Raw genomic sequence first — 24,552 nt, 5'->3', positions numbered from 1 at the left:
TTCCCCACCAGTACATGAGAATAATGACAATTGCTTTTTAAATGCTTGCATGAGTTACACTGTATTATTATTATCATTACTATTTTTCAAATCAAATTTGAAATCCCATTCCTTCATTCATAACCGGGGAAACGGACTGATGCTTTCTTGAACATCAAAATTCTCAATGTCAAATCACTGTTTCAGGAAAACATGTAAAAAGATGCAGAACAAAAAGAACTTTAAACAAAATCCGGTTGGTCTCTTTATTTGCATGGAAACACATGCGGTCCCCTTCAAACACTCAGAGCATCTAAGTGCATTGTACCTCTGAAAAATGTGCCGTTCTTTTCAATCACCCATACTGCCTATGTTGATATGATTTGGTTTCTTAAGTCTCATCTGGAAATAATACATTGTGCCCTGGAAAATGTTATTCACCTTTATTTAAAGAAAAATCATTTATCCTCCATTAACACATGTCATAGTATGATTTCTTTTATGGTGAGGCAACTTTGGTGAATTTTCATCGACATTTCCATTTCGCTTCACAGCCACATTCATTAGTCGTATCAGAAAATGTTTTCATTTATAAGAAATACGTAAAAAGCCAGAAATGAAAAGTATGCTAAAGGAAACAATACCAAAAAAAAGATGTTTCCAATTCAGAAGTACGAGTAGAAATCCAGTGCTGTAAGAGTATTTCTACTAGTCATGATTACCAAGAACCATAGACATCACCTCCTCACTGGATCATATTTTATGTATCGTCAGTTTTGAGATCATATCACTATTTAGTAGGGCAAGGTAATGATGAAATCTAACATGTTGTATCCTTGGTCAAGGAAAGCAACATCTGGATCTAACATCAGGCAGATGTTTGAATTTGTACATCAAGCATATTTTTCTGAATGTTGCTTAAACCTGCTGGACTTCCCCCAGGGATATCCTATTCACATGTGCCTTGCTTCTTTTGGCATTAGCAGAAAGAGAACTTAGGAACAGGAATTAAAGCGTACAAAACAGCTGCAGTCTGATATTAGCGTACAGTGCTAATTAAGTGGAAAGGTTTCCTTTGGCCCCATCCTCCTGGTAAGCTGTCAGACAGAAAAAAGAGGAGTAAATATCTTCAGGCTCATTTCCAGTAGAGCGCCGCTGACTTGTAATTAGCTCATCTATGGTGGCAGTGTGTTTGTACAACTGCTCAGCACATTAGCCCAGACACGTGCACGCGTGCACTGCTGTGCAGCCGCTGCACTAAAGCTCTGCAGCAGCCTCCCCAGCAGACCATAAACCACAGCTGGGAGCTCTGATAAGGAGGAGGCATTGTGATCCTTGTTGCTATCTGATGGAATGAAATACTGCTTTGGGAAGTGGGACCCAGGGGAATAATGAAGCAAGTGGCTTTTGAGGATACGCAACAGTGCTTCTTGTACATGCTATACATGCTTTATGGCCGAACCAGGTGGGACTCAGCTTTTGGTTAATTATGTTTGTTCTCTGCTTAGACACACTTCTATCCATTTACCAAGGGCCTTTTCAAACAGTTTTTAAGAATCAGTATGAATGAAAAACTGAGCAGCAAAAGTATTCCAGAGGGAGGACAACTGAAAAAAAAAAAAAAAAAAAAAAAAGGAAACCAAAAAAGTGCAGACCTGTGGGTTGTGCCCATTCTTGTTTCCTTTGCATTTGCTTATTATATAATTGTTCAAACGACTATAGCTGGAGGGATCTCATCAGCTGCGATATTCCCTTTTTTGGTAATTCAGGCCCTAAATATATTCTGGGCTGCACCCTGAAAACAAAGGGAGTGAATTTTTTTAATGAATTTCACATGCAATGGATGTATTTATTATATGGATGATACATGAGCAAAACTAAGAAAAGATGGAATTATCTGAATGGGTTTGGTGAGAAAACAGTAACATTTTGCAGTTCCACAAAAGGGATTCAATTGTTCTTGGTATTTTGAAAACTAATTGGCAGCAACAATAACATGTAACATAATGCCTGGCATATTTCCATAGATTTTTTTGATCAATGCACCAAATTTGTGCCAGAATTATACGTTTTTGTCCTTTGCTCATAGAGCTTTCAAAGGAGGACTGAGGTTGAATTAAAGCATATAGTGTGTAACAAGCGATGTGTTAAACTAGTAGGGATATGACTTCTGAGCCATGCTTTGACTTGAGAGCCAGCTTTCGGTTACAAATGGGTCCATGTTTCTACTTGTGACACCAGACTGTTGCTGTTTTCAATAGATTGAGACTTAAGTTTCAATAAGCATTTATAAGTGCAGAACCATAATTACTTTTTTTCCTGTAATTAAACTTTCCCAGAACTATAGTTTCCCTTAAGAAAGATATCTGTATCATTATCTGAAAAAAAAGAAAAACAAAAACATTTTCTGTCTGACTAAATTCAAGCATATGCATGTACTTCAAAGTGCAGCTCTGTCCACCCTTCCTCCAAGCAAAATAAAAAATGCAAACATATATAAATCCGCAACAGTAAATATCGGTTACAGTTTTCAAGAGTTTGCATCAAAGAATGAAGCTGAAAGAAGTATAATAATAATTATACTGCCCCTTAAAATAGACATTAAAGTGAGACAGAAGGGATCAGAACTTAAAATTCAAAATGGGTTTTACTCAGCACAGCACAAGCAGCTTTGCTGTAAGCCCTGCTGCTGTAGGTGCTCACTGCATACGCCTGATGGCCAAGTCCATTGTGATGAATGGGAGTCATTGCAGCGGCATTAACAGGCTTCAGTTCAGCCTTGTAAGCACATGCACCTGTATGTCTACCGGTACATATCACACGCTGGGTATCTGTAAACACATTTATACCTGTATAAATACGCATTTGCAGACACAGGACACTACTCCTAGCAGCTAACACCAAGTAATGCAAACAACTGTTACTGAAAGCACGGGCTCAAAATGCTGTCCACCTCCCTGCGTGCACACTGGTGGCACCCTGAGATGCTCATCAGGCTCTGAAAAGCGAGTGCCATGGAGATGGTTTGTTTTCCTTAAGCCCCTCATTTCAAGCAGGCTTTTCTGCTGCTTTGAGTAGCATACTGATAAATTGACTGGTATCAGTTGTATTTGACTTGAACTCTGCAAATGTTAGATTTGCAAATAATGAGAGCTGGTGTTTCCTCACAGCAGCAAAAGGACCACAGCTTCTGCAGGGGCAGGGAACCTGCTTAGCTGGGCTGGAAAACTATTGAGAACACCAACAGTCTGAAACTGGGTGATACTCAGATGGTAAGAAACAGATTTAGGGAAAAACTGTTCTGGTTAGAAGAATTTCACAGAAAGTAGAATTAGCGAATCAATTTTTATTTTTGTTCAGAAGTAGGTTGTGTATTTATATTTTGGTTGAAGAGTGTTTCATTACTGTGTCACATGCAAAAAGCACTGTTACTCTCTTTAAAGACTTCTTTTTAGTAAAAGCCATCATTAGTGAAACACTGTAATAAAGCAAGATCAAAGATTTGCCTTTATTTTCATGACTAACATTGACATTTTTATAATTACTTCTCATGCGGACTGGTTTAAGGATGTTGGTACCATACCTGTGACAGACACATACTGCTGTGACTGCCTGTCACTACAGCACCTGCTGATGTATTCGTAGGGCTCTTTCTGAGGAAAGGTCCCACCGTTAGGGGCAGTAGGAAGAAAGTGAAATTCTACAGACATGCACAGTGCAGAAAATAAGGATGAAGTGCTTCAGGGATTGAGGCTAGAAGGGTTCACAGCGCGGCTGAAAAATCAACCTTTTGCAGAGTGGCAACAGGCCAAGCATAGGCCAATGCAAGACAATACTTGTAATATCACACCCTGATTTCCTAGGGAGGAGTAAATACAGCTAACACACAAGACAACTTTGCTGTGTTTTCTACCTCACTTCTCAACCTGGAAGAGGCTGCAGCTTTCCTTCACAGCCTGCGTTGCAAGACACTGCCATGTGGTAGCCTACCCGTAACAGTAAGGCTTGCGTTCAGAGTCACAATTTTCTTAAGGAATCATGGATACGTTATTGTACAAATGAACAAAGTATATTTACTGTAAGAAGTAATAAACAAGTGGTTTTTTGTTTGTTTGTTTGTTTTCCTTTGAAGAAGCAAACGGCAACAAATGAAAGAAGTATGAGACAAATCTGATCTCTTGAGCAGAAGTCTAGAGAAACCCAAAGCTCCTGCTGGTTTGTTTTCTCCCATCCAGGCAAGCCCCACTCTTGGTCTGCCTCCCCCAGTTACTGTGGCCAGCTTTGTTAGGCAGATTCAGCTACAAGAGATCTAGTGAGCAAACCACCTTCCCTCAAGGTACCACAGGCAGGGACACCAGCTGCAGGCTGGAGAGGGGCCAGAGCAGCTGGGGGGAAGTGAGCTGCCTGCCTCTGCCTTCCTGGGTGCACATCCTTAGCATGTTCAAGTGAAACCAGGGTTGTTACACCCCACTGCAGACATTCCTTCTAGTGGTACACGTAGTGTGTTTGCAATGATTCTGGGAAGTCTTTGAAAATCTATAGGGATATGTAAATATTATGAAAAACAACTCAGCAATTGCAAAAGACTTCAAAGGCAGCTGTAGGTGCTCGGAAGCACTTCTGAAATTCAGACCTTATGTACAGCTGGAGATGAATTAAAAAATGAAGAATATCGGGTTCTTTGTGTGTGTTCAAAGACAAACCCATATGAAGTGGTTGGTCTTCAGTCTACAGCGAACACACGATCTACAAAGATTTAGTTAAAAAACATGAAAGTTGGCCTTCTGAATTATTTCCTCTTATTTGTCCAGCACTGATGGAAGAAAGTGCTGTGCAAAAGTTACTAGAACTACTTTTCCAAGCAGTACTGTGGAGTACCGTGTTGCCAGTCACTTAGAGCTGGTGCTGATCACAACTCCTACATGCTTTGAAAGGCTAAGGAAGAGCAGCCAGCCAGGTGAAAGCACATTACCCTCCAGAGAGCCAGCCAGTATGTGAAAAATATTTGTCTGCTTTCAGCACTATGAACCCTGGACCCAAAGTACACTACAACAAAGCTGGAAGGACCAAATGGCTAAGCATGTTAACTACCTAAAGCATTCACTAACAAACTACCTCACTATGGTTATTTTATTACTTACCCATGACAAGGCATTGTGTCCTGGTCTGTGATCCTTGACTCTTCTAGCTGTTGATATGCTGGTCCTGTAATTCCATTGAACCTACCCCGAGGTAAGGGAGGAGTCCTCCGAAAGGCATTTCTATGTAGCATCCCACTTTTTTGTCCTGGGCTGCAGCATGAAGAGAGACTTCTAGGAACAACATCAAGGGTACAGTAAAAATTATCACAGCAAAAGCGTAAACTTCTGCAAAGTAAAGATTCAGAATTAATAATGCATGGATTACGGTTTTTATAAACTTTGCAGTGACAGTCTACGATGTCAGCAGAAATTCTCTAAGGAAATCTACTGCTATAATCCACAGCTAGCTGCTGTTTACGCCATATCTAATAGATCACAACCCTTCTAGGAATGAAAGTAATTGACTGGTATATTAAATGTTTTCTCATATTTGATGAAGGATGTGGTTTTTTTTTTCTTTTTTCTTTTTTTCTCCATGCTGTGTACCATAATCCTGGTATAAGGAGTTGAACCCTCAGACAGCGAAAATAAACAGCAGAGCTTCATCATACCTAGAGCTGAACTCAAAATCAGATCTTAAATTTAAAGCCCATTATGTCACCTATCAGCTTAGGGGTCCTGCTTGCTGATACAACAACATTAAATTGGAAAAAATATATTAATGAAGCTTCTGAACTCCAGCTTGAAGAAACTATATACAATGCAAGTTTCCTCCATTTTGGCACGATTTCTTTTGATATTGTTTTATTATTTTATATACATTGATATATGTTTGCAATATATACATCGATTTTCTTGTTTGTACATATATCGACAAATACAGAGATATTTCTTTATGTGATATCAAATATAAACTGTAATCTGATAAAGTAATAGTTTTCTACTTATTTTTAGAAAATTGCTTTTGTAAGCAACATTTTTATAGCGTTTTGGAAGAAGAATGATTTTTTCCATGTCATACAGGAATTAAAAGGTGTCTAGAATCCACATAGCTTTGTTATATTAACCATAAATCCAGCTGTTTCTAATGGAAAAATAAAGGAACACACAATTATGTCAAAACATAACCTATTTATACTGTTAACAGGTCACAGCACTGCACAGCATGACTAGCTATTCATTTTCCAGCTACTCCCTCTTTCTCTTGACTGGGCCACTCTTCTCCTCCTCTTCTCTGGGTCTTCTCCTCTCCCCAGTCTCAGAAATGTGTATTATCTAAGACCCTGTCACATTCTTAATGATGTTTTAGTAGAGGTTTCATAGATGCATTGTAAGAATTATTATCCTTGGTTAGGTGAATAATTTTAACTTCTGACACTGTTCAGCTATGCAAAAGACTTTTCCTATATTTACCTCTCCTATTATAACATGACTTAATAGCAATCTACATTTTATACCTAGTGGAAACATTATTTATAGTTAGGGTCATATCTACTCCCAAAGCAATTCTTGCTTGGATTAACTATCTTGGACAAATTCTCTTGGAACATACATTTTTGTTAAAACATAACCTTTATCCTCAAAGTCAAAACGTAAGAAAGAAACCCAACAGGCTCTACTCGAACTACCCACGTTTGATTATGGTCTCTATTCTGTTCTCATTAGGCTTATACTTTCTTGGTGTTTTTTAATTGAAAAGATCAATAACCCGTAGCAATAGCACTCCCTCGAGGATTTTTGATGCTTCCTTACATAGATTTTTCCTTAGCTATTATGAAGGCTGCAAAAAAATTTGAAACAAAAAAACACGTTGGACTGAAGTACTGGCTTTTCAATTTGGAAGGCTGGGTTCAAACTGTGAGATACAGTTCCTACTCTGTAAAATAACATTACCACATCATAAAACAATTGACAATTTCTGCTCAGGAAACAGATTATTAGATCAGGGAGTCTTAAAAGATGCAGCTGAATGAATAATTCACAAAGGCTAATGAAATTTAGTTGTTTTTTTTTTGTATTATTATTGATTGCAGTATATTCATCAATGTACTAGGAAAGTCAACAACCTGATTATAACTTAACAAACTTTGGACTGATTGCAGATACTTGAAACTAGAAAGGCATTGTTAAATTGTGGTTGGTTTGATGCTCTTGTGCATCTTCCCTGCTGCTGGATGAGAGCATATGGTCTCTCATCTGAAAACATGCACGTGCAAATTCATGTACATGCTGTGTCTGTAATAGACGTAATTGCAACACATACATGTACGCCTGAGATAATTTGTATAATCTGCAGCAAAGATGCATCTAAACTTCTAAAACATCTAAACCTATCTAGACTTCCATCAGCTTGCACTGAAACTCATCTTGCGCGCTCTGCTGCCACATTCTCCATCCCACTAAAGCAGCAATCATCGGTTGGGCTGCAATCATCTGGCACAGGCCAGCATCTTCTTGCAACCACAGCAGCTGCAGCACCGACAAGCCTTGAGTGACCAAATTGTTGCTAATGTTAAATTCTCACTCAGGCTTCCAGCGTTTCTGACTGAAAAAAGGAGGTGAAAATGAACACAAATCATTTGTAGGCACGGCCAAGGCAAACTTACTATGAAATACTATGAAATACTGGGAAATATTTACAGACTGCAGCTGCAAGCTGCAGAACATATACTGCAGGTCATTTCTTGAAGCACCAAAACCTAGGATAGTAAGAATCTTTGTTAAAAGTTCTATGAAAATGTGACTCCTTTTTCCCCAAACTGTCCAACTGTGCTACGAGTACTCTTCCTCCAATAACTCTAATACAGTCTCTCTCATGCTTCTGCTCTATTGCTCAATGTGAAGCCTTCCCCTCTCTGAGGCAAACAAGATCTTTCCAATTTTTCCAGGTAGTTTACCCTTCTTTAGTCATCATTATAGTTTCATCCCTGCTCTGTACTCCAGTCTACCTACATAAGAGAGACCAGTCTGTGAAACTGAGCTGTTCAACAATGCAGACCAATAAGGAAAGCTGTAGCAGATATGTCTCCAAAATTTATTAATTGATTACTCAAGAATAACAAAAATCAGAATAGGTTTGAAATGGTTCACAAGTAATTCATAAACTTGGGAGAAATTTAGTTCTCATGAATTAATGGTTTGAAACAAAATTGTTTTGTGTGAAATTTTCTTTGAGTAAAGCTACTGAGTTAAAACAAAGACTGTCTCAGAAAGTGGACTGTTCTCTTCTCAAGGCACATAGGCAACTCCCAAGTGTGTTAGCTGTTCACGAAGAGGAGACAACTTGTCGTGAATTTACAATAACTCTGGGAATCATCCTGTACTATTTTTTAGTTAATTAGTAAACAAAATTGATTATACATCTCATTATGAACACATTCAAAAGCACCTTTCTTAACAGGAACATGAAAAGCATTAACAAGAGGAGCACAATTAAAATGTTAAAACTTTAGATGGGAATCCCTTCTTATTTAATAAGGACAATGGAGCTACAGAAACATTGCTTAAAACAATGTCTATCTTTATTTTATTTATTCTTTCCTTTTCCTTTTTTTTTTCCTGCCTCTTCAGTCTTGTTTTACCTTGTGATGACAGCACTGTCACATCATTTTGATTCCCATCAACCTCTTCCTTGTTACATCTTGTATTCCTTCTATGTCTCTGCCTTCACGTTTTCCCTATGTTCTCAAGATGCCCCCTGGTGTCCCGCTCTGAATTAGATATCCAAGAGAAAGATGCTAAAAAAGATGCTAAAAACATTGAAATGTTCCCTCTTCCCTTTTCGTGTTTTTTTTTTTTTTTTTTTTTTTTTTTTTTTTAACCAGCTCATCTACACGCTTGCTGTTTTGGTGGTTTTGTTTTAAAAAACTTTGTTAAGCTGTGATACATGAAGAGAAATATGCAAAGCAGAGGAAGGAAGGGAAGTTCTAAAACTGACTGTAAATACCCTGGCTCTGTACCTGCAAAAACTATACAGAGAGGTATATTACATACAATATTCTGTACTGATAACAAGATGCAAACATTGCTGTCTAGGGCTGAAAGCTGTGCTGTTTGCCCTTCCAAGACAGGAACAGTAAATGTATACCCCAATGACAGAGCTAGCTGTCACATGAACAGCATTTTCTGATACTCCCCGGGAGCCACATTTTTAGGCTAAATACACTATCTATAGCTAACATTTGTTCAGATCCACTATCTATACAGACTTTCAACCAGTTTTCCATTTTAATAAAAAGGATCTGTTCCACCTGAGAACATAAGCATCTCTCAATAAATACCATGTGGCAGCATAATACTGTATCATGAAGTCCTTTTGGCAGACTGCTAACAAGAACGAGATGACAGAAAAAGAGTGAGTTTGTACTGGAGTCTGCGTTACAGAAAGCCCCCAAAGAAGAAAGTTAACATCACTTTGTAACCTCAACAAATCTGTATGTGATTAAAGTAATACTAAGAATGTATGGAGATTATTATGCCAAAAAGCTGTGACATAAGCAAACTGAGAACTTTTATCAGTGTTATATCTTTTTATTTTATTTTATTTTATTTTTATCTTGGTAACATCCTATATTCCAAGCATTTCATAGAATAGCTTGGGTTGGAAGGGACCTTAAAGCTCATCTAGTTCCAAGCCCCCTGCCACGGGCAGGATGCCACGCATTAGATCAGGTTGCCCAGGGCCTCATCCAACCTGGTTTTAGCTAATCGTGTAACAAGACACCAGAGACTACTTTAGGAAAACATCTAATCTACACATATTTTTCATTGTGCCACCATAGTGCTTCATTTTCAATACGTCTTTTACTTCTCCTTATGCTTTCTCTGATGTATTTATAAACAGCTGCCATATACTCTTTTCAGTCTTCATTTACTACACCAAGACAGACTCTCTAATCCTTTCTATGGAACACAGATATTCATTCCTCATCTTATTGTATTAGCTCATCAAGCAATTTGAGCCCATACTAATCAGGAGGCCATTTTAAATACACAAGATAATACCGGTGTGTTCATGCTATATTGTATACATGCTATATTGTATACATTCTATACATGCTCATGGTGTGTATACGTGCTATATTCAAATGCAGTGATAAAAGTGTCTCATGAAGTAGTTTTAAAATTTCTGACTTTCTGATGGAAATGCCTTAACTAATACTTCCTCCCACCCCATTTACCTTTTAACCTGTGTCACTTTGTGACTTGTTTATCCTTTCACCAAGTAGCACAAACTGAACCTTTTCTTCCCCATTTGTTTCTCAATATATAGGAGAAAATTTTGTTATTAGTTCCCAAATGCCTGATCTTGTATTTAGTACTGCAGAGTTTTGATCTATCTGCATTACTCCACTCTTTAAGGCTATTTGATTTATTTTTTACCTCATATCTAGATCCTTATCTACATTTACCCTAAGTTTTAAGTAATTTCTTCAGTATGTTCTCACTGAAGGGCATTGATTTCTGCATTTTATTTCCATTTTGACTGTCAATAATGTCTATTTTCATGTTTTATTCTACTGCTGTTCTACCATTGTCCTCAAACAATCATCCTAACTGAAAAATAAAATACATTCATCCAGAATTTCCCTAACTGCTTCATATATAATCTCTGTCCCACCATCAGCTTTGCTTCTTTCTGTCTAGTACTCATACAGCAAGAACACTTAATTACTTGCTTTCAGAATCACCAGTAATCGTGAAATCTCAGTGCTTTCTGGAAATGTTCACTTCAAGCATGACCTATTGTTCTCTGTGATATTTTGTTTCTCTGCCTACACCCTCATCTCTTTACGCCATTTTTTTAAAAGTAAACTTTTCCAGAAAACTGTATTTTTTAAAAAAAATTTTTTGGGGGGGTGGGGGGGGGAGTACCAGATTCTTTATACTTTCTCCCTTCTCAGGCTTCCTTGGTTGCATTAGTTCATCAATATTTGTTCTTTTTAACCCAATAACTTTATTTACATAATAGCTTAGATTTACCATTTCATTTAATGTAAACTAAATCAATTATACTGAGAGCATAAAGAGTAAAATGCTTGCTAAGACTAAAACATGGCTTTAGCGTGGTTTTTATGGAGTTAAAAATTCACCGAAAATGCAACCACAAATTATTTTAAAATTTGGAGTAAATTTATTGTATTTTGGTGCCTTTGCAAGACAATACAACTGCTTTAAATTGAAAGCCGCTGCATTTGGCTTTCATCAAAGCATTCTCTGAAATGAATCCCTCTAAAATCAATGACGAATGAATCAAAGAAGGAAAGTCAGTATGACTAATTACCAAGAAAACTGCTACTCAAAGGGATCACACATCGGTCCCATAGTTAACAAAACCGTAATTTGTTTCTATCGGTTAGATACAAAGACAGCAGGGGTTTTTCTTACTAAAACCAACAGATGACCTGAGATGAAATTCTGAGCATACTGAGTAAGTTTACTCATTAAACATACTTGTTATTTTCCAGTTCTAGGAGTATTATGGATTGTTTTACATATGTAAACAGATGGTGTAAAATTCTTCTACAATATTAACAGTGCATAAGACAGAAGAAATATTTTTGGAGTAAGATTCAGTGGTGATTCAAATCTTTCATCTCTATTGCAATTCCTTGCATGCAACTGAGGTTGGCAGAGTGAGAAAATTGTTATTATCTAGTAATCTGAGTGAAATAACCAGATGATCTCTGCCAGTCAAATTTCAGCAACCCAGGATGATTTCCTACCTTGATAGTCTTACTGCTAGGCCAAAATTGTATTGGTTTTAGAAACTGTGAACAGACAGCTACTGATTTAAGAAATAATCACCCATCATTAATGCCCTTGGAAGCACCAAGAGAAAAAACAGTTCTAGTCGTGGAACAAAATACTTCCATAGTGAGCAGAAATAGAGCAGTAATAGCTTAACAATAGCGTAAAATAGAGAACCTGCAGAGCTGCTATAATTTTTCCAGGCTCATGTCACATTTTGAAGAAAAGATACCACATTTGCTCTATTTTCCTCTAATTGTCCATCTTAGGGAGACCTAAGAATTTCAGCTAGTATCACTTCAACCCTATGTCACTGCTTAGTTTAGACCAAACACCTCAATGGAATGAAATGAAGGGATGGTTAGGACAAAATGTATCTCAGTGAAGAAAAAAAAAAAAAGAAAAAAAAAGTTTAACCACTTAGCCTTATTTGAATATAGAAATAAGTGCTAATTGTACCTAGACTGTGATTTATTAGATGGACATCACAAAAATGAAATGGAGGGGGAAAAAAAGCTATTTTATACTGAACAGTAATTAGAAACTAAAGAAACTGAATAACTTAGGAAGCTGTCACATGATGCATAATCAAAGATAGCCTTACAAGTCAGTGACATGTTGAAGTCTGCTGCATGTTTTATAAAGTGAGGCCCTTGTATAATAAATCTTAAGTTATAAAACTACAAAAAGAATACTTTATAAATCAAGTTAGTGATTCCACATCTTAAAAACGGTTCTGAAGAAAAGACTCTTAATTTAGTCCAGTGCTTGATATCTGGAAGTATAAAAATATATATTTTTTCCCTCAGTAAACAGATTTTGGTGCACAAAGGTGTTAAAATAAGTACTTTGGAATTCTGCATTAATTCACTGTAAATTCTGCGTGACTTATTCTTTATTTTCCCTATGGAAAACGGAGTCCAGAGTCATTCAGCTTTCATTTTAAGAGATAGTCATAAACAAGAAATATTTTTAGTCCTTATTTCCACATTTTTAAGCTTAATAATGTAGTAACATAGCACCTACATAATTTCAAGTTTGAGTGTTGCAATCATGTTATTAAAGGTAAGTAAATGTCACTGTCTTTTCTCTAAACTTCACCTTTTGACTAAATTGAGATAACAATTCACCCCAAAGCTTCAAGTGGAAAGCATTCTGACAATAGTTACAGATTTCCTCTAATGCTCAGTAAAATTATTAGTCCTGTATTAAAAATCTGTGTGGAATGAGGAAGAAGCCCTAATAAGTGGATCTGACATGACAGTTGGTATTACTTTTCATGCCAAATTAAAGGCTTCAGTAAGATAAATGTAGGTAGGGCCCAAATATCCCTTCCTGGTTTATATGGTGCATTTTGGTAGGTTTTTTGTTTCTTCTCTTTTCATTCAAAATGACTGGGAGGTTGCAATGAAAGTGCCCTCTCGGCTTTACACCAGATGCCAGTTAGATTACTACTCATGCAATCCGAGACTATTTTTTAGTAACCTTAAAATGTTGTCCTTAATTAAAAATTAATAAATCCTTCCTTTCAGATGACCTAGCAAAAAAAATTCTGATCTCATTTTTCTCAGCCTTCTTTCTGTCTCAGTCTAATGTCTGAAACACATTATTGTTACGATTCCCCCAACAATACTGCTTATACCAATCACAAGCTTGGTTTCTAGTCCTGTAATGAAGCATCTGCACTCTTTTTCACACAGAAAGGCTAAAAGTAGAATTCTAACCCAAATGCCACCCAGTGATGGTTGACCTTCTTCTACTTTTACTACTGGAAAAACCGTGCATCCAAACTTTTTAAGGACTAGTTTTCAAAAGTCACCATATGTTCACAAATAAGTCATTATTAATTTCAAGTACTATTTGTTTAAAGAAACAGTGAGAAAGGCTGGAAGTTTGCAAGCATGCCTTTCTTTGGAGAATAAGTCATTAACTTCAGGAACATTGAGCAGAAAAGTATTGTTTTTAATGGTTTCTCAAACTACCATTTCATTTGGTGATCTGTCTCTGTAGGTGGGATGGTGTCTTTTAATGCTTCCTCTAGGACTTTTGCAAAATGTAGTTGGTGAGCACTGTTAATGCCTTTTATGTCCACAGATAAGAAAATGCTTGGACATCTGCTTAATGAATAGGCTAAGGCTCTGTTAGTATCGTACGGTTCCGCACATCTCCCAGTCCCGGAGCACAATAATCCTGTCTGTGTATCACCAGTTCAGCAACATCTCTCGGCAGCCTGCCATCAGACAGCCATTTGCTTACCTATGTTGCTTGACGGGCTGGGTTCCTCTGTCAGGAGACAAGGCCTCTGGGAAAGACTGAGGGCCTGAAAAGCTAGACTCCATAACTTTGTCCAGAACAGGCCCAGGATGCCTATCTGGTTTTGAGTACTGTGGCACAGAGAACAAAATTAATTAATACATGAAAAGCAAAATACATCATTGATGTTATTCAGTCAGAACTGAAATTGGTTAGAAGTGCTAAAATGCATTTTTAAATTAAAATCAGGCACTGCATATAATCCATTCGCTATTTACATAAGTGAAGAGCACAAAAACTTGTTATCCCCATTATCTTCTACACATCAGAATACTGATATCTGCATTGGTAGCAAAATTACTGACTAATCTTCCCACAATGACAGGGAAGACTGATCCCTTTGAATAAAAGCCTACTTTTGTGTCTGTCCATGCAAGGACTGAGATCACAAAACACATCTCAGAGGATGTTCTGCACCTCCTTTGGTGATTTCAGTCAAACACTGCTTTCATCAATATGCATAACCATGAAAACCAAACCGAAACAGCTTTTGTATCATCAGATAAGTAAGAAAAACATTTGAATCCTATCTGTAGCACCAGACATCCCTTTTGGACAAATCTGCACCTGAAACTTTTGACCTGGGAGTATCTGTGCTAGTAATATCAGTGTAAACATAATTCTTCTTGTGACAGTTGTAGGCGTAGGGCAATCTCCGGGCACGCAGGGAGACGCAAAGGTCTGTAAAGCAGACACTGGACATGAACAAGAATGGATTTTCTTCTTCCTGCTTTGTGATTCAACTGGAAATTCAGCAAAAATTGTGTCTCTGATCCTGAATAGAGCCAAGAAGTCAAAGTATAAGAAAGCTGCATTTTGGCTTGAAAGAAAAATCAGTGTTGTTCATGGTTACTGGGCAGTATCTCAGAGATATGAGTGGTTAACCCACGTTTCCACAGAGGTATGGAAAATATTGCACTTTGCAGATTTTTTATGTTGTATTGTGATGACCTGCAGTAAACCTAATTGGTCTATTTTTCTTTAATCCATTTCTCTATGCATTGCATTTGTATTTTTAGTATTAGATATTTGTTATCTTTACAATAAACTGGTACTGTGGATGCTATTACATGACTAAATATTTCAAAAAGAAAATACAACAAATTAAAAAAACAAAACAAAAAAACAAAACACAGTGGAGAAGATAGTAAGATTTCTGCAACAGCACAGATCTTTTTCATAATGACTTTGTTCAACAAAAGACCAAGGAAGAACACCTTAAAATACATAATTATTTTCTGATTCCCATTTATTCTTATCTACATTTCCCCCGAGTTCAGCAAAATCGTAAAGGAAAGAATGACAAGATTACTCTCTTTTAACTGGGTTAAATGCAGTTTCAGCACATCTACTCAAACTGCTCATGACCAGTTTTTATTGATAAAATAACATCTCCATTTTTTTTCCTCCTAAGCTCCTCTCCCTCTTTCTGTTGTGTTAAATATCCACAGAAACAGGGCCAAAATAACTGCTTACATGCTTTTGAAGATAAAGTGGCAATATGCAAAAAGTTGCTGTGCACAATGTAAACACAACTGAAATAATAAGAGGAAACATATTCCACTCATATTTCTTTCAGCTACTATGATCTTAGTTGTCACTTATAACCATTGTAGATAAAGTATTTAGACAGAAGTATGACTTTTAAGGTGCTCATGTCTGTGAAAGTTTTAAACTTCAATAGTTATTCTGCCAGCTGCAGAACTGACACCGATTTCTGACCTGAATAAATCAATTTGAGCTATGTGAAACATGGGTTGTTAGCACCAGGAAGCTGTTTCTGTTCTTTTTCATGTTTGTTCATGATATTAAATTGAAGGTTCAGATGGCTTATAGGACCATGATTATGAAGTTCAGCATAGAGGGTATGTAGGGATAAGCTATGTCTTTTGCCGCATCCACAGTTAGAGTGGATGTGGGCTGGAGGGATCGCATACAGAGTCTTTCCTCCTCACAGCTGAGGAAAAACAGGACCCCACATGAGCTGGTTCTGACTAGCAAACAGCCCCAGACATCCAACACCCACCACTGCCCAGGTACAGGTGCTTCTTTCCTGCTAACCATTTCGTTTATTCAATTTTCAGAAACACCACTTATCAATTACCACAACAGCCATAATGTTGATTACAATGATAAGGTCAATCACAATTTGAACTGAGGGTGCAAATATACGGAGAATTTACAGGACTAGCAATCAATGTAATTGAATTTATTTGGACGTATCACACATCATACATAGACTTAAACACACTTGGGTTTACTCTTCTTTAGTTTAACTGTAAGTGCCACATCCCTTCTCTGAGACCACCCCTGGAGGAAAACATCTTCAGGTTTCTGGGAGAAGTCTACAGCAGCAGAGGAGTCATTGCTCCCAGAAGCGGGCAGGGGATCGCTACCCATCTGTATGCCAGCAGAGCCTGTCCTGCTGCTCCCACAGCCCAGTTCTCACCCAGGCTGCCCATCCTGAGCTGCCAAGCACACAGCCACTGTGGAGGATAAGCTGTGAAACACTTTCAAAGGACAGTTCCAGGAGGTTGGAAGCATCACTGAAAGCTTATCTGTATTATTATTTGTAATGGTTTTATTGTCTTCTTGGTTAATTATTTGTGCTTGTTTGAGCAATTACTGAGAAATGCTGATGCATATGGCTAAATAAATTAAAGAATAATGATAGCATTTAAAAATAAACCATTTTGCAAATTTTCAATTTTTCACGGTTTCATGGAGAAAATCATCTGTTATGTACAATTACTCAAACTCTTTGACAATAAAATTCCAGCCCCTGCTAGTTAAAGCTAAACAAGTCTGCAACAACAGCCTGTGCAGGGAAGCAAGAAATCAGCCTCTGCCTCTGACCTGCTGTACCACTGTGAGCACATCATTTCCCTGCTCTACATCTTGGACTATTCTTTCTAAAATTTAGGATCCATGGGTGACAAATGCCACCGGTGCTACATAATAGCTAGACACTGTTGTCCTAGGCTTATGCAAAACAAAACAAGCTCCCCTCCTTGATCTCTTCCTCCTTGATTTTCCCTCCAATAAGAATAATAATGTCAACATATGCACACAGCATTGAAAGAGAGGTGATGTGGGGATGCCAATTCAAAAAGGACTGAGAAGGTGCAGGGGGTTCAGCTTTAAATTACGTTCAGAGAGCATTCCTCAGAGAGGTGAAGAGCCTTTTCTAGAAGGGCTGGCATTGCAGAACCAACCTGTCAGCTGGAATATTTAACATCCTTACAGCTGTTCCCATATGCTATGTGCTCTGTTGCCAACACTATACAGAGGTCAGTAAACTTAAGTTCGTCTGTTTTGACAGTTCTTCTAAAGTTGTCACAGGTTACTGAAATGGGAAATTTGTTCGTGATCTTTGCTGATAAATCACATCATAACTCAGGCAAAAACACAGTGATTTTTTAAAAAGAGTTAAATGTTTCTGTCTGGTGTTCAACTGATATTAATGGCATTTCTATCATAGTGACTAAATATATATATATATATATTTTTACTTTACTATCAACAAAAGGCAACAAGGCACAAAAAAATATTTTGTCCTCTTGCTGTAAGGATATCAGAAACCTGTAGCCAATGATTGCAAGCTATTAGAAACAAGTGTAGTGAAAAGTGAAACCACACGCTACAGCATGAAAAGCATATTAGGCACCTCAGAGGGAAAGTGATGGGGAATTAATAGATCCACTTACTACCATGGGAGAAGGTATTAAAATCCACAAGGGTGAAAAAGGCCATGACAACTCTAAAAATCACAAAAGGAATGGAGGTGTGGCAAATCTGCTGCTCCCTGCCTCCCCACCCTACCCCACCCCAGTATTTCAAGCTGGTTGTAACTGATGGAATGGCAGACTCAAACTCCTTGGACACCTACTTCATTTATACTTACATGGTATTATTTAGGTTGTGTGCCAATGCCAGATGTTTGATGCGAATGTGCTTGGAGTAGCTCTCTTTGCTAAGGATGACTATACTGGTAAAAGGTGGCTGGACCTGTTGTCTGGTTCATATTTGGCAGAGGCATAGTGCTCAGGCTGGGTCTGGGTTTAAGTCCCTGATCACTGCAGCAAACCTATTCTCTGTTGCATGCCAGGTGGACCTATTCTTTCCCGACTTTATTACAGTGCTGTATGCTGGCATCATTCATTTAGGATATTTTTAGAGGGTCCAAAAATCAGAATGGTAACCTGTTAGTATTTACCAGAGCTCTTGAAGTACAGTTGCTGCAGAGCTTTAACAGTTTTTATATTTGCTGCTCTTCAGAGACTTTCTGGGAATACTTTCAACAAAAAGAATAATGAACAGGAGTGTAAAGCCAAGTCTATACCTCCGTGTAGTAGGGGGCTACCTAAAGCTATAACACCAGAGGCTTTATAATTCCTACTCATGGTGCCTGACCTGTAAAATGCTAGGATGTGGCTGTTCTACCTCACTTGTGTTTATCCTGATAATCAGAGAAAAGGAAGGAGAAAAAAATAATTTAAAAAGCAACTTCTTAAATTAAGGGATTTCTAAAAAGCCTGGTAATTTTTTTTCCCTGAATGTCCTGTTTATTAAATTGAATATCCAATCTTCTTAAAAAACTAAAAGAGCAATCTTTCCATATGGATGTTTAATGAACATGGAGGAATGTCCTGCACTTCCAATTCTTTTCTTAAATATTGCCTTTTGAAATAAGGATTCCCAACAAGGTAGCCCTTAGCTTAGGATGCAGCAGAAGAAATGAAGAGTGTTTTAAAATCAAACACTTGGATCTTTTAACACTCTATATGGTTTTCATAATCACACCATTGCAAAGAAGCTTTAATTGGTATAGAGGTGGGATATCACAGGGACTCAGGTCCAAAATTCTTTCCTTTTCCTTCTGCAGCAATCAAAACAGCTGCAAGCACAATGAAAATTAGGCTAGAATAAAATGGAAGTTTATAAGTAATTTCAATACTTTGTTCAAAAACAAAATGTGGGTTGGATTTTTTTTTTCTTTTAACAACAATTTTGATACATTTACATAGCTTCTCTCATTTTAAAGATTCAAAATGGGCTTTCAAACTAAATAACTTTTTTTTTTTTTTTTCTGAAGTCCAGTCAAGGTTAAAAGGGAAGAAAGGAATTATGAGGAGAAAAAGTATTTCCCTGAGATTGGTCAAGCTCTTTAAAACCCCAAACCGCTTGAAAAACTATCTGCTATATCCTGGGTCTTGAGAACTGTGTAAAACTTCTTCCTAGGGCAACACAGCATTTGAAAAGATCTGTGCACCTATTAGTAAACGTAGCAGCCTCTGAGTCAAAATGTGAAAGCTCTTTCAGAATAGACATCAGAATATTCATCAAGAATAAGGAATGTTATGCAACTATTTTTAGGTCTACGCTAATACAGAGGAGAATAGAAAGCAAGGTGAAAAAAAAAATGCAAGCATCACCAGGTCCACCATGAATAGGAGGGGGAAAAAAAAAAAGGAGAATCTTTTAGGGAAAGAGAATGATGGCATACAAGCAAGACTGATTACCCATTTTAGAAGAGCACATAGAGTAGGAAAGGCGAAGAATTCCAGGATTTCATAAACCCAAACAACCCCTAACTGGATGACTAACTTCCAGAAAATAACTTTAATTTATTTAAGTTTCTATGTTGGCCCTTGGGAATAAAAAGAACCAAGATTTCCCCCCAAACCCTATGGTGGGGAGCTGCAGGTGGGAACCTCACGGAGATCACATCCAGAGTGACTGTAGCACCTCCTCAGGTTTGAGCCAAGGGAAAGCTCTCCTCCCCTCGCCAGAGCCTGGTCTCCTTCTCAGGCTGCAGATACGCACAGGGCAGATCTCTGGTCTCTGATGGGGAGCCACTCAGACCCATTTCAAAGCTCTTTTCTGCTCTCTCCCTGCCTCCCCCCCCCCCCCTTTTTTTTTTTTTTCCTCCAATCTGCCAAGTTCTGTAAATATTTAATGAACTGCCTACATGCATTCCTGCACTAAAATCTTTCTAACAATAGAAATCATTATTGTCCTGCACTGTTAGTCTACATGCCGCACAAGGTCATTCTGCATTTCTTCCTTAGTATTTTTGCTCCCCAAAGGAAAATGCGCTAATGGCAAGGATAAAACTGCTCCCTGCTAGCTGCCACAGGAACTAGAAAGCGGTGTTAATTACCAGCACTGAGAATTGCCATCTGAACAGCATTAAAAGCTGAAAAGCAAATTTGGCTGAAAATAATAAAGAATAACAATGGTTTTCAATCTCTAATATTTGGAATCCACAGACTGCTGCTTCAGCCATTATAACTATTGTTATGGCAAAAGAAAAAGGCTTAAATAAAGCTTGTTGATGTGTTTGTTGGAAGCTCAGAAGACACCGAGTAGTTCTTTGTGATGTTTGGTTGAAAAAATATTGCACTGAATTAGTGACGAAATGCCTGAGAACATATTCTTAGTGCTAACCACGACCTACTTTGTATGTCAGAACGGAAGGATCAAAAAAGCTCTTTACAGCTTTACCTTCTGTTGTCACCATTACAACCTAATAACACTCCCAACAGCTTGTTTTAGGGGCAAGAAGTAAACTATGACTGAATGAAAGTTAAAGAACTGCAGAAGGTGCCCTAAACTGTCATTGTGCTGTTTTAGTGAAATTAGCTGTCTCCTTGAAACAGTGCATTTTTCCTGAATCACAAAACATACAATGACAGCAAGGGTGCTTCTGTGAAACGAAACTGCTTGTGAGCACAAGCAGTGCTCTAACAGCTCTTCTGTCACAGCATGGGGGTTCAGCTTACTCCAACTGGTTAAAAAGGCATTCATTTTATGTAAACCTGGAGCTGAGATATCTGTGGCTAAGTGAGCATGAATGCTCACATTTGTTTATATTATAAAGTATATTCTAATTATTAAAATATATTCTAATTTTGGCCTTGCTATCAAGACCATTATCCACTGTTTTAAATGCTTTGTTCAGGAAAAAAAAAAAAAGGTCAGCATTCATACACATTTAGTGTATGAATGAGGGGAAGAGAACAGCATGCATTGGAAAGGAATTTGCATCAAGGGCTAGATAAATTAGCTGTCTTCAAGTTCCTTGTTTCAAATTCACTTTATGCATTTCATTATTGTGGGATTGTATTAACTTACAAATAACTTTATTGAAAACATGACTAAATACATTTTGAACTCAGTTTGGACAAACTGATCTCTTTCTAGTATCAAAAATCCCTTTATTTAACTCAAGACCCAGCCATCTGCACTGTCTTCCTTAGGCACTAGTTAACCTGTACAAATTTAAGTCCAGATTTTGAATTTTCTCTGAATTAACTGTGACGAGTTTCATGCAGGTTCATTAACATGTTGTACAGGAAAACTCAAAGTCACTCAAGATCAAAGTCCCCCACTTCACCTATAAACCATACTTACGAGCTAAGGTATTCTCCAACAGTAATTTCCAATGCTGGATGCAAAACTAGGGGGCTCAGCATGGTTTATTACACGAACAAAATACCCCAGGGCCCATCAAAATAACTTAAAAAAAATAAATAAAAAAAAATCCCTGCTTGGTGTTTTCTATTAACAGGCCTGATAGAAAACATTTTATGAAAGAGGTGAGAATTATTGTTCCCATTGCTCAGATGCTAAAAGCAACGTGACAATGTGCTGCCATCAGCAGCAGGAACACAGCCAGGCTATTAAATGTTGTAGCTGGCAGGATTACTTACATTTTGCAGCTGGACTCGGCTTTGTGCCATACACTCTGACTTTGCCATCATGCTCGAAGCATTTAGGCTGTAGGTTTTCCTATTCTGTGTTTCTTTCAGCTGTTCATGAATTTGCTTTGTTTGTTTCCTGCAGAGAGAAATAAAATGTATGTAAGAAAGAGCTAGTTTGAACTACTACTATAGCTATGATATTTATATAACCATGGTTCTCTCTGTTAAAAACTTCATTGCACCGGATTAACCAGCTGAGCTAATTGACTACAGTCTAATATTTCAATGCAATGGTCATTTTCTGGAGAGTCTTAAGAGAGGAAGAAAAGAGCTTCTCTGTTTAAAATGTCTTCTATTCTCAGATTACTATAATAGCATCCTACTTGTTTTAGCGCAGATTTTTGAAAGAAAGATAATTTATTCCATACTTAACAATAGCTTGCATGCAGGCCTGAATATTAAAAAAGCATTTTGCTTGGATTTGGAAAGAGATTTTGGCAAACACAGCAGGCATTCACCCCTATTGGTTATAAAAAGTGTCAAACATTTCTGCTAGTAGCATTAGACTTGACCTAGTATCTTGCATACGCTGGCCAGCAGCAGCACTGCTTTGCTATGCTGCACACAGCTTTTGGACAACAATTGGTGCTGAACCAAATTTCAGAAGGAAGTAAACAATTTTAAGGAAGTGTAGATAAGAAATAAAGGAAAAACAGATGATGTTTTCTTCATTCTGTATTCGAAATTCTGGCAAAAAGGCTTCACTAAAATTTTGAAAAAGTTCTGGTGATTTGCTGCTGAAAGCATTATGACACGATCATTTTCATAAAATTCCAAGGAAATTCATGACAGCAGCTCTAGAGTTTGTATGATTGAGCATTGGACTTTGGGAATCTCTTCTGCACATATGATATTCTTAGGATTTCATCAGGAAAAAACAAAACAAATTATGCACTCTTGGAAATCTAATTTGGGTTTATTTGGAAAATCTGGGTTTCGAGTTCTTTCTACATTTATAAACACATGAAAGTGAACTGGAATATTCAGTACTTCATTGTTGCATTTTTTAACATTACAATTGAGATTCCAGAAGGTAATTTATGGAGAAAAACAATCTAATAATTAGTTTTACTTAATGTTTATGCAACCTAACATTAATATTAGGTTTATGTATATTCATTTTGCCAAAAAGCAGGATGCACAGTTATAAAACTAGAAATTATTAATAATTCAAAGTTAATGATTAATATATTTATATATTTGTTTTCAAAACAAATGATCCTTATGTCTTCTACTTTACAGACACTTTGCAATAAAGCGTTATCTCAGCAAGAAAATAAAGTCACCAGTCATCTATAAAATCCAGCCATAAAGAGCAGCCCATTTTCTTTTTACTGTGCTCTCCCCTCTGTTGCTAACACTAACTTTCTTGATTACTCTGAAAGGAATAATTGGAAGGGCATAGTGTTTAATTCAAGTTCTAAACTTCCTCAGACGGAATATATTTTAAAGAAGGACTTTTTAATACAGTGCTGCATAGGGAAGTGCATATTTCTAGCAGCAGGTATTTCACAATTGTTAGACTAAGAAAATCAGAGTCAGTTGCTTTATATAAACCTTTTTCCCCCTGGACCATGCAACATTCTGTTAGTAATAGTTTACTGTTTGATATATCAAGTTAAGCCCAAAGATTATCCTCCACACAGGAGAGATGCTTTGATAACTTGTAAGCATGATGAAGATACCTCTGCCTGATGAAAAAGTCCTGAAGATCTGTTGATTAAATGCTGCTAACACATTATAAGGTTTGATTCATTTTAAATTTGCTGTTTTTTTCACCTTTGAGACACTGGGCAATGTCACAGATACAATACTGTTTTATGTGGCCTCTATACAACCCAGTTTAGATACTCTTACGTGGGCCATGAGCTTCACATGGGTGAGCAGATAAAGAGGGACAAGCAAAATGCTTCCCTTAGGCTCCAATGACTGGGAATTGCCCTTTTGGAGGACAGTGTCCCAGTGCAACACATAGTGAAGGTGAGCCTGGTATTGAACCTCTAAGAGAACCATAGAATAACTGGTCACCTGCTGAAGTTTGAGTCAAGGCACTGGCACAAAACCAACACGCAGGTGGATGTATGGCCAGAGTGAATCTCCGAGGATTTTGATGGAATGGTGCTAATAACAAAAGGGGGAAAAATGGGGAACAAAATCTCACCAGCAGTGAGAGCATTTAGGAAAATCTCTTCAAAGGCAAGAGAAGTTGCACGTGTTACTTCAATCTTCTTTAACTTCTGTCATCTCCAGCTATTTCTGCATATCCACAGCTTCCCCACCTCCTACCTTAGACTGGGCAAACCCTACTACCTTACCTGCCTGCCAGTGCTCATGATCTTCATGGATTCTGGTATGGAGAAAACCTATAGGTGTGTTGAAATTTTCCATGAAGGTAGTAGTGTCAGGCCAATCAAGAGACTTACTTTTTGGACAGTGCCAGATGGAACCACAGCCAGGGACTTGGGGATTAGTATCTTAAAATTGCTGCGCTTTGTATGTTTGAAAAGATCTCATGACAGAACCGAGGTGTCTATTTTCTCAATACTCTTCAAACTTCAGATCCCAGAATCTGGCATAAGCACACTTCAACTCTTCTTAGTAAATCTTAATTATAATATTTATAATGCAGATAAAAAAATAATAATAATATAAAAGAAACCCAA

The 24,552-nt window shown here is 37.5% G+C and overlaps 1 protein-coding gene across 2 annotated transcripts in view; it reads right to left on the bottom strand.

Moving 5' to 3' along the window:
• Positions 1-24,552, bottom strand: part of NRG3 (neuregulin 3) — a 398,941-nt gene that overhangs the window by 4,806 nt on the left and 369,583 nt on the right. For both annotated transcript variants that reach the window (XM_083843798.1, XM_083843799.1), the window contains exons 6-8: positions 21,839-21,965; positions 14,067-14,194; positions 5,121-5,291 (exon numbers count right to left, since the gene is read on the bottom strand). In XM_083843798.1, the coding sequence (XP_083699924.1) occupies positions 5,121-5,291; positions 14,067-14,194; positions 21,839-21,965 (426 nt within the window). The remainder of the gene's footprint in view (positions 1-5,120; positions 5,292-14,066; positions 14,195-21,838; positions 21,966-24,552) is intronic.

The sequence above is a fragment of the Anser anser genome (assembly GCF_964211835.1).
Source record: "Anser anser genome assembly, chromosome: 7".
Lineage (NCBI taxonomy): Eukaryota > Metazoa > Chordata > Aves > Anseriformes > Anatidae > Anser > Anser anser.
Note: the sequence above shows the minus strand (reverse complement) of the source record. Positions and strands in the feature narration are given on the sequence as shown.